This window comes from Aulonocara sp. 'chitande type north' Nkhata Bay, linkage group LG17, assembly GCF_057382095.1.
Source record: "Aulonocara sp. 'chitande type north' Nkhata Bay isolate Kocher_YH1m ecotype deep benthic linkage group LG17, A_spYH_male_GT1.1, whole genome shotgun sequence".
Taxonomy (NCBI): domain Eukaryota; kingdom Metazoa; phylum Chordata; class Actinopteri; order Cichliformes; family Cichlidae; genus Aulonocara; species Aulonocara sp. 'chitande type north' Nkhata Bay.
The window spans coordinates 30,848,672-30,865,383 of record NC_141360.1 but is presented as its reverse complement, the minus strand read 5'-3'; the positions used below and the strand labels follow the sequence as shown (position 1 = coordinate 30,865,383).

At 38.7% G+C, this 16,712-nt stretch overlaps 1 protein-coding gene across 1 annotated transcript in view; it reads left to right on the top strand.

Moving 5' to 3' along the window:
• The first annotated feature begins 564 nt into the window (after nt 1–564).
• exoc4 (exocyst complex component 4) overlaps nt 565–16,712 on the top strand; it is a 146,493-nt gene continuing 130,345 nt past the window's right edge. The window contains exons 1-8 of the mRNA XM_086268783.1: nt 565–691; nt 1,524–1,713; nt 3,490–3,684; nt 7,651–7,844; nt 9,197–9,306; nt 11,156–11,256; nt 11,365–11,519; nt 15,928–16,096. Of these exons, the coding sequence (XP_086124909.1) occupies nt 612–691; nt 1,524–1,713; nt 3,490–3,684; nt 7,651–7,844; nt 9,197–9,306; nt 11,156–11,256; nt 11,365–11,519; nt 15,928–16,096 (1,194 nt within the window). The 5' untranslated portion in view covers nt 565–611. The remainder of the gene's footprint in view (nt 692–1,523; nt 1,714–3,489; nt 3,685–7,650; nt 7,845–9,196; nt 9,307–11,155; nt 11,257–11,364; nt 11,520–15,927; nt 16,097–16,712) is intronic.

Here is a 16,712-nt window from a genome sequence, read left to right as displayed (position 1 = left end):
TTGCTTCAGGATCAATACACTTTCCCGGTCTCTTTGGTACAGCAGAGATTGTCAAAGATACAGGGCAGGAGAGCCCTGCAAAATCCACTACTGTATGTTCTAAAAGGGGTCAGCTATTAACTCACTGACACTCGCTCTCTCGCACATTATTTCCTTTCCCAACCTTTCTTTATAGGTCTCAGGAGAACTGAGCTGAAAATGTTGCAGTGAGATTGTTTTCTTTTTGTGTGCTAAAAAATGAGGAGAAAAAAAATTAAGCCTACTATCATATATTCCTCATCATCACCACACCACACAGTAACATAAACAGTGTCTCGAGATTTGATGAAGATTAGATTTGAGAAAGGATTATTACAAAGGTGATTATTGAATAGCTGGTCTTCAGTTGGAGTATTGAAGTAAACTCACATCTTTACTCAAAAATAATCAGGGCTTATTGTTATAACAGGTATTAATATAGTTCCGAATAAAAAAGGTTTCGGCGATAAGGCGTGCGATAAGAGAAGACAGAGGAACTGAGAAACACTTTTTAGGTTCAAACTACAACTCCCAGAATCGCTCGGTGTAGCCTCGCGGTTCTGTCTTCCTGTTTGAGTGCCGCAGCTGGAAAAATGGCAGCTGATACAGGGAGATACAGGAGTGCAGTTAGCAAAAACAAAGACCCTTCTGGTCTTCTCATCTCTGTCATTAGGTAAGACATGTTAAGTTTTTTTTATATGTGCGGGTAAGACGTCAGAGACACTTGAACTGTGCTTGCATTTGTTCTCAGATATGGCTTGACAGCTACCTTTAATGCTAAGGCTACATTTTAGCTAGCTACATCCTTCCTGTTTTGCTAAATAAATGGAGAGAGTTAAACCTCACCTATTTTATTTGAGTTAGTATATGGACAAATCTTAATAGCAGTTATTTTGTTTTTTGCTCAAGCCAAGATTACTTACGACTAAAGTTTATTCACCATTATTTGGAAAGCGACTGTTTTCTTAATAAATATTGACGAGAAATTGAGAAAAAATCGTGGCAAAGCAAGGTGCTGTTTATTGGTAGGCTGGATTTTCTATATGTCTCTTACCATAAGTTGCTAATTGTTGTGAATTGACTTCACAACACTTTCTCTGCAGGTCATAACGAAGGAAAAAACATAAACATGATAAACGAGGCACACATCGCAATCGTCGTTGCAACCACCATTGTTACACATGCAACACACTATTTTATTTATTCATTTTTATCCAATAGCGCCACCGTTTTGTAATACAGGAAACTGTGTTCTTTACTTTATATATAGTTTTAGTCTTGCCTAAAAAAATGTATGAAAAGCACAAACGTAATTGCATATAACAAAATCCATACTCTTACTGATATATCATTAATTTTTCTTTTTTCAACTGTAAGGTGGATTTCAAATACAATTTCCATTTTTGAATTCAGGGATGCTTTTGTCTTCTCTTAAACAACAATGCTTCCCCCAGATTCCCTTTGTGGGTTAAAATATTTCTTCCTTGCCTTTTTGTTTGATGCAGGACTCTATCCAGTAGCGATGATGTGCAGGACAGGGAGACTGAGAAGAGTCGTCTGGAGGAGGCTTTCGAGACGTGTGATCGGGATTTAGACGAGCTGATTGTTCAGCATTATGCCGAACTCACCACTGCCATCAGGACCTACCAGAGCATCACAGAGCGTATCACCAGCTCCCGCAACAAGATCAAACAGGTAAATTGGAGAGGGATGTACACACACATAGACTCGTGTTTTTTTTAGATAGACTTCAGAATGGTGGCACCAAGTTTTGTTATTAACAAAAAAATATTGTTTTCATACATTTTCCTTTATCTCTTTATTCATCAAAACTACTTCTTATGTCAGTATTATCTTTTTTTTAAAACCTTTTTTGAAGTTTCTAAGACTAATATTGCCCACTTAACAGCATCTAGCTCAAGTCAGTATTCTTACAATCAGCAGAATGATGTTAAATGCCTCAGTGCTGCTTTTTCTCAGGCGTAATCTAATGCAACCAAAATGTGTGGATATAGTCCTGTCTTTAAACTACTGAACTTTCATGGTCTACTTGTACCTGCTTAAGTTCTCTCCAGGTGCTGTAGTTTGCTCCTACAGTCCAAGGACACACATATTCAGTTAATTTATGATTCTAAAATGCCCAAAGATGTGAATATGAGCATTACTTGTCTTTTTCTCAGTGGTATGATTTTTCTGCTTAAGTTTGGGAAAAAAAATCGCCATCTGTATTAAAACATCAAAAATTGATGTCAAGCACTTTCAAGAGCATGCCAAAGCAACACGTTCCCATATAAGTCAAACCGTATATTGTTGGCCATTCAAAACTCTAGCTGTGATGGTACAGTGTGATGACAAATTTCCCAAATGATACAGATGCATTTCAACAGCTAGCAGTTCAATATTCAGGCGACAGAAATGTTACAGTAAAATGTCCAGGATAGCCCCACTTTTCAATCACAACTAGTGCATTTCTGCTACATTTCTTTGTAATGCTTAGATTAATTCCCTTGTCCACTTGAAAAGTCCTGAGGTTTCAGTGTAGTCAAGGTGTGGTCCTAGAAGTATGAGTGTGGCAACCCTCTGTAACAGCTTAATGAGCTGGTCCGTATTATTGCTGGTCCATGTCTTTCCCCACTATCATTGCTGTAGCAGTCATTGTGGGGAATCACTCTAGGGAATTAGTGTAGGTATTGTGATTGGGGAAATCACTGTACCGACAGCACAGAAACTCAGTTTCCCCGAACCTCCTGTGGGCAGTAGCTGCCAGTGTGATCAGCTAGTGGAGATTCACCGAGAGTATAATGCAGAGAAAAATAACCTGTAGATTTGTAAAAATTGACATGCACACCAAGAGGACTGTATAATAAATAAATTGAGTTCAATTGTAATTATTTTTGTTTATTATTGCACTTTATTATACCTGTGCTTTGCCATTAAAAGTGTATTTAATGAAATTTTCCTTGTATTCTAATTGCTGTATGGTCCCAGGTTAGCTGCCTAACTGCCTAATTTCAACCTAAAATCCACTGAGTTGATTAGCCACAGTTGAAAACAATTGTGTTGGTGTAAAAGGTGTTTAACTTAATTGTAAATACATTCAGCTCACTTATGTAACAAATTAAAAAATAACTACAGAGAAATAATGACTGTGTTAAGGAAGTGTCTCGCTCATTTTTCTTCTTCAAAGACGCCTACACCTAATAAAAATGTATGTCTGTTGATGAGCGTCTAAGGCAGTATTTAATTTAAACACTGTAAATGGCAGACAAATGCATTGTCTCTCTGTGCTTTCTTTCCCCTTACGCCAGCTTGTTGAAGCAGTAAGCAACCCTCCCTTAACCTGTTTATGCCAGAGATTTCTTCTTGTTAAAAGAAAGTTTTGTTTTTCCATCCCCACTGTCATCAAATGCCTACTTATATGGAGTTTTAGAATATGGCTTGTGTCACTGGACATCTCAATCTGTCCTACAGGTCAAGGAGAACCTCCTGTCTTGTAAGATGCTGCTTCACTGTAAAAGAGACGAGTTGAGGAAGCTGTGGATAGAAGGCATCGAGCACAAGCATGTTCTTCAGTTGCTGGATGAGATCGAAAGCATCAAGCAGGTCCCTCAACGCCTGGAAACTTACATGGCAAGCAAGCACTACCTTCATGCCACAGACATGCTGGTGAGTAGAGTGATGGCTGAAGATGGGATTCGTAGAAGTGTAATCTTGTGCCTTAATATGTGTGAGATATACAGTGTTTAAAAATGGAAAACCCAGAAAGATTGGTGGGAAATATGTCCTTTTTTTAAAACATGTTTGATCTTGCTTGTTTTTTTTTATGGATGGAAAAACGGAGAAATGGAAAAGGGAAGAGATTTTTGTCTTGTTTCTATCGACATATCAAGCAGGGACCCATGGTGTGCACAGTATGCACACATAAACACCAGTATTTATGAAGTGCTGCTGCTGAAGATTGATTTCCTGGCACCTCTCATCTCTTAAAAGAACCTCTTTCTAGCCTTGAACAGTCCAGTGGGTGCAACCCACATCAGTTAGGGCGCTGCAGGTGTGTATGTTTGCGTGTACGCATGTCTTTTGATGTATGTTTTGCAGTATGCGCAGCAGGGGAGCTGAAAGATGGCATTGAGGACTAAACGACCAAGCTCTGTGATCTCTCTGTTTCTTACCTTTCTTTCCTTTTTCTCTCTGCCTTCCTCTGTCACCCCCGCACGCCTGCCTCCAGACTTTGGTAATAATTAGTTTGCTAGAATGGGGTTATCTGAGGAGGAGGAAAAAAGAAGAATGATGGTGCACCCATAGGACCATGAAAAATCCTCTTTGTGGGGGTGGAAAGAAGTGGAACTTCATTCAGCCTGTGCTCAGTCAGTACAGCATGTTTCAAAAAGGTTGTGGAAAGTTCACAGTCAGTTGGATGCTTTGCCTCTGTCTCTTCTCTTGTCAAATGTGCTCTACTTGATCAGGATGATGGCATTTTATTTACTTTTACATATCAAAATGGTGTTGGATGTACTCTTACCTTTGGCTCGGTTGACATATTTATGCAGTTCAGGGATGAATTATGTATGAACAGCCCACTTTAAGTAAACGAGACTCTGACCAAGGACATTACTAATGTTTATAAAATGAATTACCTTGAAATAACCTATTTGAATGATTCCACCAAACTTTAAATTAATTTTACATGATTTATTATTGACATGATGAAATAAATGCACCGTGTAAGCTAAAATGAAATTATGTTTTTAGATACTGGACACCTAGATGTCAAACAGCAATCTCAGCACAAGGTGATAGGCCGGCAGACAGCTTATATTTAAGATCAATAGACAATGAGCAAGTCTTACATAAGAACTATCCTGTTATTTCTAACCATCTGACAATCATCTAACTCTTGTCTGTGAATATAATGTTTATCAGTGCTCAACTGTTAAAAAATATTGGTCAAAAAGTTCATGGAGTAGTGATTGAAAACTCAAACCTGAGATAGATTTGGGCATCAAGTTCAACTTTGTGGATTTTTGGTGTGGAGTTATATAGATTTGCACAACTTCTCAGCGGAAGGCTCGCAAACATGGCTCTGCTGATGCTCAATGGATCCCGTCCAGTGTTTTAAAATGGTGTTCCTTCAACTTAATTTTTATTTTTTAGAAGAAGAGAAACTCAAAGGAAAGCAATTCTGTCAACTAAGGAAGCTGTTAAGTGAAGATTGTGTGCAATTCTTTTAGCCATACTCACAAACTGTAGCATGCACTGCAAGTCATGTCTTTAACCCCAGATGTTCTACCTCAGATGCCTGAGGTCCACAACCACTTGAGTGTTGAAAACATGAGCAAGCATGACCCTGGTCATAGATCTGATCTCTGATCTGATCGCTTTTGTACTTAGAAACTACCGTACGTACTCTTGAGATAAAAATTTCTGAAAACTCCTGGGTGGTAGCCAGAAACACATCCCTCTTCCCGAGTAAACTTTTTGAAATTTAGGTGTGGACAGCCAGAGAAGATGGTCTCAAAGGGGGAATAAAAAGGTTTAAATCAGTGTACACTAATTGTTGTGTATTGATCACACCTTGTACTGCACCAGGAGTAGAGTCTGTAGGAATTAACTTAATCTTACCTTATTTTTACCCTCTTTAAAAGGGTGCTCATAATTATACTAATGTGACTCCATCTTTCGCTTAAGTCTCTTCCACATGTCTGAGCCCCTCCCAGGATGTGAAGAGGAGATGCAAGCAAAGTATTGGAGCCTATCTAATGTATTTGATATAAAAAATATTTTGATGAATTATGCACGATATATTAAAAAAAATAAATAGGGGAATTGTCAATTGACTCAAATGCATTGAAATGTAGGGTGTTACCTTGAATATCAGCCTTTTTGAGGCTATATATTTGCTGTTTATGAGATAAGTGGATATGAAGTCACGGTCCTTTAGATTTCTACCATCTTCTCCTCATCTTGATATCACCCCTTTTGTAGCCTACATTAGTGGGATTATATTTGTTTTTGTTAAAGTAATTACTTGTGCATAAAAAAAGCAGAATTATGGTATTTAAATGAGACTCCCTCCCCACAAATATTACAGTTTGTGGTTGTCAAAGTGCCTTCACAGGATATATACATCTGTATACATCTGAGTTTTGTTGTTACTTCTCCAGATGCCTCCTCACGTCTTGTCTTGTTGTGGTACTTGGAAGATCCTGTGTGATGGTGGAGGGGAGATGATTTTTAGGGGATAATTTCTCTGTCTCTCTCACTATTCTACCATAGCTTATTCTCTTCAACATTGTGTGTGCCTGGGTTTTGTTTGAGGCTTATCTCTAAGGGTTGACAATTAGAATTCAGACTATGCTCTGTGTGTACTATTGAATGGCAGCCTTAGATCCCATGGGGTTGGTTAAAAACCAGACTGACTTTGGTTGTAGAAATCCTCTCCTCTCCTCTCCTCTCCTCTCCTCTCCTCTCCTCTCCTCTCCTCTCCTCTCCTCTCCTCTCCTCTCCTCTCCTCTCCTCTCCTCTCCTCTCCTCTCCTCTCCTTTCCTTTGGCTTCTTAGCAAATTCACAAGAGGCTTCATATTCTTCATTATGGTGACAGGCCTAGCCCCCTAATGTAATGATGTTAACCAGGCTTCCTCTGTCATCCCAGCCCAATGATAATGAGATCCCCACCACCGCTACCCCTATCCCCACCCCTGACTCTCACACAAACACATAAACGTTAAATGATTTACAGTCATACAATTACATACACAGATAATCAGACATTATATTAAGCCAAAGCAGGCTGATCACGCAGTGCATTATCTCATCTTCTCACTAATGTGGCTCTCATTTGCATCAACACATACTTGACCCATGCTCCCTGCCCTGTAGTCTGCTCAGCTCTCCCCATTCCATTCCCTTCTATCCTGCCCTGGCCAATCAAATATTATCGGCAGTGAATTTGGTTGTTGGTTTGCTGCCCCTGAAATGCACTCAGATATGCACATAAAATAGGTTAACACACATGTAGACCAGCATATTTAATCATGAAAACATAACTGTTGTTCATGAACTATGAGAGCAGGTTGGAAAAAACATGACATTTGCTAAATATAGGTCATGAATCAGGAGCACATGGTGATACTTTATTTACTAATTTATTTATATTTTGGAGGATACAAAAAAAATCATCCTCAATTAAATATATAAATGAAAAGAAATGATTACACTTATTCACCAGCTTCACTATTGCTTCCTCCTTCCGAGGAAGTTTCTCTGAGATTAAGTGTCATTTATTTTAAAGACTTCCTAACCTGACAGGACAATTGGACTGCTATTACAATGATGTTGCCCTCTCAGCAAATCTGGGCAGATGCTTCTTACCAAGGAGCGATGGCCACATTCATTCAATTTCCCAGTAAAAATTTCTGTTGGCAATTTGCCTATAATTTGAGTGTGTAGTTTTGTAGAAACATGAGGGGATACTTAATATAGCTTAGATGCTTCTGTCATTTCTTTCCTGCCCCCACTTTTGACTTGTCTTTTCTGCCACCTTCTTTCAAGTACAAAACATTGATACCAGACACAGCTATCTTTTGGTAGAGGTTGTCTGACTGGTTCTTGGCTGTAATCTGTTATATGTAGGTGACAGCTGTGGAGTCCTTAGAAGGCCCCTTGTTGCAAGTAGAGGGCCTTGGAGACCTGCGCCTGGAGCTCCACACCAAGAAGCTCAACATACACTTGGTGCTCATTGATGAGCTGCACCGCCATCTGTACATCAAGTCCACAAGTCGCCTGGGGCACAAAAACAGGGACAAAAATGCTGCTAGGCTTCCAGGGTAAGGGCCATGTTCTGTTTGAACAGAAATTGGACTGTTTTATTATTGTTAATTCATGAGTGCAAGGCCTTACATTTAGTACAGTTGCTTGACTTGTGGTCAAAAATGTCAGTTTTCATTTCATTTACATGATAAACATTGGTGTTCATATACTTGCTCCAATATAGCTGCCCATGCAGAAGAATGTTACACATATCATTACAGTGTTAGAATGAAACGCTGGAAAATGTCCAAGGCACCAAAAGCCTTTATTACTCGCCTGTTAAGTAGTCAACAGAAATGTAGCCTTTACAGTGTGTTTTTCTAAACTTTTCAAAGTTGAAATCATACTGATGTGCCTTCATTATAAGTTATCCCATTGCTGCTACAACCAAGAACAACTTGCCAATTATTTACTGCATGGAAACCAAGACCATTACAGACAAAAAAACAATTAGACCTCCCTCATATAACTTGTTGCTCTGCTTCATTGTTTGTACAGTATGCTGGGAAGATCCAAAAGAATGAGAAGCATTGCAAATGTTTATTGTTGGAGCCAAACAGCAGTAATTTACTCGTAACTAATTAGGTGTTCTGCAGTCATTATGGGTACCTCTGTAAGGACATCCGATATATATATATATATATATATATATATATATATATATATATATATATATATATATAAAAATAAAATGTTTGGTTTCCAGGGAACAAACCAAGTTTTAAACCTGGGAAACAATGTCCATTGCCAATTACTGAAAGTATCACAACATATACAGTTTCTCTTTGAACACCACTGATCACATGAATGAGATGGTAGGTTTTGCAGCAGCAAGGAGAATAATTTAAGTTCTTCCTTTTGTGACAGCTTATTAGGTATAATGCAAAACAATGGCTTTGAAAACACGGTTGATGCTGTGGCGTTCAATGGTAGGGATTCTGTGTGTGTGTGAGGTGCAATAATTATGGTGGCAGTGGGTTGGTGTGGTACAGTGATTTATTACTGAGGGTCAGCAAGTGACAGGTCCTGGCCCTCCTGTATTAGGTCGCCTCTAACAACAAGCCAGCCTCCATACACCCCACCCACTTAGCAGGCAGACTGTGTTTATACTGTTCGACTTAAAGGACCTGGATTGCTTCCACCTCCGGTTTAAGGCTTGATAAATGACTCATTGGGAAGCAGCACCAATCCCACCCAGAGATGCAAGGCTTTTGGTTTTAGTAGTAGATTGTTTTCATTAGGGAAGAGGAGGTTTAGCATTTGTATTTCTCTTTGCACGTACTAAACTTTTTGTATCTTTGTCACATATTTATGCGAGACCCATTTAATGCCTGGATTTGGTTTTTGGTGTTTTATTTCCTCTTCACAGCTCCATGGCCAAAGATGCATCTCCAATACCTGTGTTAGATGTCGGCAGCCTGTCTACCCCACGCAAGCTATTGGATTCATCTCAGTTTAGCACACCTGGATCCAGCAGTGGTATGATCTTAAGATCATAATAAGGAAGGGAAGAAGAGGCAGTAACGGAAAAAAAATAAAGGGTGTTGGCTGAAAAGATATATTGAAAACAAAGTCGTAGGTAGAACACGGTTTCATGAAAAACCATAAATCATATGCTTTCCCTCGATTAAAACTGAACACATTAGAAAAACCAGAGAAAGGAAGACATCAACTGGCAGTTTTATTGGTTTCATCCAAAAACATTGCGTGTGAATTTTATCCTGCTATGCTATTTTCACTATGCTGATATTCTTAGTGATAATGAAGTCATTAGTGTTGCACTGAATTACATCCATTTGCATGTCATTATGGATACGTACACACTGAATGCACACAGAAACCACTGATCCATACTTTGATACAAAAGACTAAACATGTCACAAATGTCTTGTTGCAGAGATACACGGCTCACACCCACATTTCTTCAGCTATGATCACAACATATATCTCTCTCGCTAACATTATAATCATCTTGCCCCCCTACCTGTACCATTAGTCACCCAGTATGTGTGCCTTCACAGCAGGGAGCAGCATTTATTACCCTCAAACTGCTAACCAGCGCCGTAACAGAGACTGATAATGTAGACTGTATTCAGAAATGTATGAATCCTCTCTTGGTTGTAGGGGCGTACAGTCAGAGCCACATTCCTTCCAGGCAGAGCACAGAGGAACGCAAACAAGAAGATAATGAAAAAAGTTAATCCAGCAATAACTTGGTGTTCCCTTGGTGTTTCTGAGTTTTTATATTAAGCCTGGCACTTTTTTTTCTCTCCAACACCCACTCTTGGCATTCTGAGTTAGCAACTCATCGTGTTGTTTTTAGCTCTGTGGATACCAGGCAACAATGCACCATATTGTACATACCAAAGGCATTTTTATCTCGTTGCTGCATCAACTGACAGATTAACAACAACATTAGCATATAATTACCATCTGTGGGCAAGGTTTCCCTGAAAGGTATGGTACAGTCAACATTTCTGTGCCATTCAGCAGTTGTTTTATAAAGTGGTTCTTTCAGTCATTCTCAGTCTTTGTCTCTTCCTCTTCTTTTGCGTGTTTAGCATTTCCTAGGTAGCCATCTACCATTTAAATCATGTCATTTACTCCACCTACTGTTATTTACTCTGCCCAGCTCATCAGCATGCATGTGTATGTCATGACCTCAAAAAACATAAATACGCAAATGTACAAATTACCACTAATACATTTTAAATATCTGCTCAAGTCTCCCACGCTGTAGGCCTCTAAGTAATAGCTAAACCACAGTTTTCTCAATATTATGCAAAGAGAACACTGGCAATTAGCTGCCAGCAGGCAGTAAGTGCCTATATACCGTCATGTTAACAACTGTGGTCACGACACAGCAACGGGCTTCCATCAATGCCCTAGCTTGCCATTTTGTCTAATAGCATTAGAGCACCTCATTTGTAGATGATAATTGTCATAATTATTACACAAACTACAGTTGCAATGGCTGAAAAGAGGAAATACACCCAAAGTCCATTAACTTGCCATAAACATTAACTCTCTTAACGTGCTTTGATGGGGAATTGGGAGGCCCCATCTAATGGAAATTAGAGCATCACTCGATACCGCCTTTCTCAATTTGTCTACTAAGTCAGATGAAAGGGGGATTAGGGTGGGGTTAGGTGCAGTTGTGTGTTCTTAAAAGATAACGAAGTGGTGTAAAACTGAATTTATTTGTTGTTCTTGATTATTTTTGTACATTTATCTATCACTGAAATAATTGGATCTTTTGTGCTTGTACAAATATAATAATGTACACCATATGGTAACAAGTGTGTCTGTATGGGTATACCTCTTATAGTGCATGAACTGCAGCAAGATATTCGGGACTTAAACCAGTCAGACCTTACTGAGGGGGACCCAGAGGAGAACAGTGCTGAGTTCATGGGCATCCTTATCAGGGTACATTCATGTGCACACACATGACGCATGCTATTAATTGTAAACTTAATGTTTTGTTCTGTCATTTGGTTGAAGTAAAAATATTGGCATATTGTTCATTTTCTTTAGGCTCTGGCCAAGTTGAAGAAGCTTCCAGAGACCATTAAAGCCATAATGGAACGGCTGGAACCTGAGCTGAAACAGATTGTCAAGAGGTCTACCACTCAGATAGCAGACCATGCTTACCAAAGGGGAGAAAACCTGGCCCAGGAGAGCCAGCCAAGGTAAAGTAATGGCGTAATGCACTGCTGAAGAATAACTGACGAAAGAGATTTGCTACAGATCAGAAAATATGAAGCTGAAGGTTAATATTAATCCCTTAAACTGCACAAAAATTGCACAATACATTTTCAAGCATTTAAAAAAAGGCATACTTAGCACATACAATAGAAATTAAAAGTCATATATGGAAATTAAAATGTAATGATTAAAAAAAACAATTTTTCAGATGATTTAATAAACTCTATTTTCAGAAAATTCGAATTTTCTGGCAGTTGGATCATATTTCAGACTTTAAAGGGTTAAATAGCAAATGTGGAGGGGAAGGGAGTTTCAGACAGTAAATGGGCATAAAAGGGGAACTATAACCTGTTATGTGGAAAGATGAAAGCAGTCCTTTTGAAATGATAATGTTTGCCTGATAGGGATGGTAAGTAGCATTAGAACTATATGCCAAAATGGTCAGTGTAAATAACAATGTGCAGCTACTGTTGTTTACCTTAAAAAGACTAACAAAGCTCCCACTTGCATTCCCATCATTTATCCCATTGTTTATTCTTCTGTAGTCATAATATTTTTCTAGCCTCAATTTTTAAGGTGTTGAATAAAATGTGGCCTCCCTCCCTAATGATTGGTAAAAGCTATTCCTGTTGATGCGGTAGCTTCAGGGTTTTGTAGCTTGTCTGTTTTTTGTAATGTTACCATTCTCAGAGTTTTGGGAAGCACCCAACATTATATTAATTATACTAATATTCACTGTATTATAGTCAGCATTCACTTTTGTTATTGCATAGAGTGGATCCTTAAGTTATACTTAGAGCTGACAGTAAAGGCAACAGTCAGTGTGTTTAGAATGCAGTCCCATAGTGTTCATAGTCAGACAGTCAACCAGGTGTGAAACATAGTAGCGGCTAGGACTGCAGACACACCTGCTTTAGACCATGAAAACAGATACTCTGCTGCTTTAAACGTAGACAAGTCATGGCTAAACACACCCATACACACACAAACAATTTCACACCTGCCGTAGAGGGCTGCTACATTTTAAAAGCAGTCACGTCAGCTCCTGCAGACATACACATACAGTGAGCAGACTTGAGAAGCACAGGTCTCAGTCCACTGATCCTGAACCATTTAAGAGGAACGTCTTGTTTTCTGTCAGGGATGTTCTCTCCAGCCTTGTCTGCCTTACTTCTTCTGTTGCCTACTGAATCTTGTCTGACCTCAGTGTAATAGGCTACCATGTAGCTTGTTTCCAGTTCTGCTGCTTGCTGATTGTTTTAAGTTGCCTTCATGAGTATACGTGTGTGAGCATTTAACACTTTGAGGTTGTGTGTGTGTGTTTGTATTTGGATGCGTACACACCTAGTTTTCCCTATGCTCACTTCAATTTAAAGTCAATGCTTGTTGCTATGGAAACTCCAACCAATGTACCAATTGTAGAGAACAATGGTCTTGAATATTGCACACTATATTTTATAGTACAGCAGACTAGCAGGCAACACTTAAGAGCTTAATAGCATAAACAGCAGTGTGTGGCTTGCTCTTGGAGGTTTATGTTCTCATTCACATCCTCACTGACCACCTCACTGAAAGTTTATTTTCCTTTACAACTCCTGCATCTAGATAATCTTCATATAGCTTCCGTCTTCATGCACCAAAGTCATGACCCTAATCCAATGATATTTCTTAAGGTTTTAGTGATTCTTGAGCTTCTGGGCTAACTGCAATACTTATGTTTAAAATTACAGCTAGTTAATAGCCAGTGCATGTGTTCGTGGATTGGAGGACGTATGATCTCTGGCTGCTGGTGTATTGTTTGCTGTTATAACCCCAACCAACCAACAACAACCAACCAAACAAACAAACAAAACAAAACAACAAAAAGAATCAAAAACTTCTATTTTTCAAGTCTTCGTTTCAGTGTCTCAAATAACAATAACAATACAAATTTCTCTTACTGGATGAGAGATAAAAAGACTGCAGGATTTACTGGGCATAACAAATAAACATCAGCTTCTTCCATCATTATTTGCTGATGGGATGATAGTGGTAAATAAGGTGAATACTGATACTGATATTACATAGTAGATTCTAAATGAAATCTGAATAAACAATTAAGAAAACTGATTTAAAGTGAGGATGTTTTTTCCAATAAAACACAGAATATTAATAACAGTATTTTCAATTCAAACTAAGAAAACAAACAAAACAAAGCAAAACAGGAAAACCACAGTGAACATAGGATGGACTTTTTTTTTGGACTCATTTTTCCCATTTAGTGGTCCTTGCCATCATCTAGAGGAAGACTGATTCCACGTGAATCAACTTTTGCTCTGTGTGTCCATTTGTCTATGACAGCAGGATGACTGAGATAACCTGGTACATTTAATATCTCAAGAGGAGCCTTTTGACACTCTTTAGACCTCTAACAATAATTAAATTATCTGTGACTTAGCACCAACCTGATGGTAATCTAATTTGGATACTATTGTTGTCCTTCCAATATGAAACACATGCAGTCCTGGGGACTTTACGTCTTTGTGTGCTCCCTGCCATTTCTCCTGGTTCTTCATCAGCCGTGTGTGTCAACTTCGATCGGGAGAGGAAATGAGAAGTGTGGTCTCAAAGAACAGACAATATGGATTAGGTTGGACTCCACTGGGAGATAATGAGGAGGACTGTTTACACTTTGTTTGTCCGTCTACACGTAGCTAGGTGTGTTTGTGGGTGTAAGGGCCGGGGTGGTTAGAGTGTGCTTGGGGATTAAACAAAAAAAGCAGTGTCAAAGTCAGAGCCGTAACTTTTGGGTGCCCAACTTTATGCATGTATGCATGATTATGTAGTTTTTTTATGCTTATATTTTTGGAGATTGGTGATCATATATCATTTATCTTACATTTCTGTTTTGTTGTCAGTCTTTCATGTTTATACATGAGAGTCATTGGCATTTCAAGGTCCCTGTCTTTGTGTCACGGAGTTATAGCTCATAGTTATTTGTTCCTCTGTTTCTCTCCATTAATAACATTTGCTTGTGTTACTGTGGGTGTAGTGACAGACAACCAACCAAAATGGTCCCCATTGAAACATGCATCTTGCCTCTCTATTTCCTTTATACCTTCACCGAAAATCTTGGCTGCTTCCCAAAACTCTGAGGATGGTAACATTACAAAAAACGGACAAGCTACAAAATACTGAAATAAATTGCAATAAAACAAAATCTCTCTGTTGCTTTCAATTGAATAAAACTTAATTAAATGGCAGAGGAGAGTACCGACAGACCAACGTTAGACAAATAGTGATTAAATTTAACTTTAACACTGCTACTTCCTAGCTTGGTTGCACTAGGAAGCCATTCACGCTCAACTAATGTAACCTGTGTTCCCTCTTTACCTTGAAAGCTTTGCCCTTGTGTAGAAACTAGATGTAGCAAAGTCTGGATGAAAGCATTAGTGTAGATGAGACCATCCAGGCTGTAGCACTCAGATCAAGTGGAAGGTCAGTTTGGTTTTGGCTGTGCTCTCTTCTTCAGTCAGAGCCATTTAGAAGTAATGAGAGTGCCTGTTCATTTGAGTCCAGGCTGGGAAGCTCACTTGTTTTCTTTTTGTTTTTTATAGTCCCGGTTAAATGGAAAACTGTAAATGAAAACGGCTTCCTGGAATATTGGTCATTTGAAGTGGTCTCAATGGTCTTTTTCATGGGTAGATTATCTGTTATTAGCTATATGTTATTTTTCTGCTGTTTTGGACAGTTTAGATGAGCTTTTTTTCACCCTTGATGTTATAAAGCATTTGCATACATTCCTCACAGTAGCTTGTTGTACTTGTACTTGTATTGTTTAATGTCATACTAGAGAAAGATAATTTGAAACCTGGATCATACTATTATCAAACCTTTCACTGTTCCGCAGTAGTTTTAATGGATTTTCTTAATTGTGAAGCTTAAGCAAACATGACAGAGTGGTCTTCACAGGTGGAAATCTGTGTATTTTGACTTTTGGGGATTGTTTGTCAAAGGTAGGAAATAATTCTATAACCTTGACAAGCTGCCTTAGAACACCTGTAGCTCTCTATTTTACTTACATGGAAATCTCAAGTCATGTGATTTACTGCGGAAGACATACATTTTCCTAACAAATAAAGTGCCCAGTAGAAGTAATGCTGGTTGTCTATTTTAGTTCCTGTATAGACAATAAAGATCCTTGTGAAATGCTTATTAAATAAACATTATACTGCAGATTAATTTTTTAATAAAACAATTAAATATACCATTTAATGCTGTTTGAAGTTTTTGTAATTGTACTTCACTTTCTCCTTTCTATCCTCTCCCCGTGTCTCTATTTACTCCTGACTCTCCTGACCCCTTCCCTTCTCTTCCTCTCTTCCTTTCTGCTCTGTCTGGCTCCCTCTGCAGGCTTCTGCTGGAACTGCTTGAGCTCTTGTTCGATAAGTTCAAGGCAGTGGCCCAGGCTCACAGTGTGGTGCTTACCCACCTGAAACACATCGGGGTGCAGGCCCAAGAAGAGGGCATCAAGCTGTACGAGCAAGCAGATGTCTCTGCTAAGATCCAGACTGTACTGCAGGTTAGTTGGCAACAGCAATGATGAAAGAAATGCAGTCGATATCTGACAATGAAGTGTACAAAAACAGATGTAAATAAAATGAAGCTATGCAGAATAATTAGGAATATTTTAGTCATCTGTCTGAGGAGCTTGAATAATATGAAACAGTTTAACTTTACCATGTCTTTATGGCCAGTAGATTAAAATAGATTTGTAATTTATTCTGAGATATATTATCCTTCTACAGTGGCTCTTACATGTACCGTTACAACTTAAAGTATACAACCATTATTGGGCTATTTATCTGTTTAGAAATGGGACCTGTTTGTTTTCTTTTCCCACGCTAACATACCCTCAGGCTTTTATTTTTCATTCAGTGCCACAGTGATTTGTTCACTCTAGATTTATCCCCCCCAACCCCCTTCTTATAGCAATCTTGTAGCACTTTCACTTATAGTAAATTAATCAGTAGAGAAACAGGCAGCAATGTGATGGATGGCATTCAGTCTGTCAGCAAGGAGTAGCTAGAGAAAAATACAGAGGAGGCTTGATTGCTTGGATTAATTTAAGGTTCTTTAATTGGCGTGTAGTTATGCTCGGTTCTTGATCCTTGCTCCTGTCTGATTGGATGAGGGGG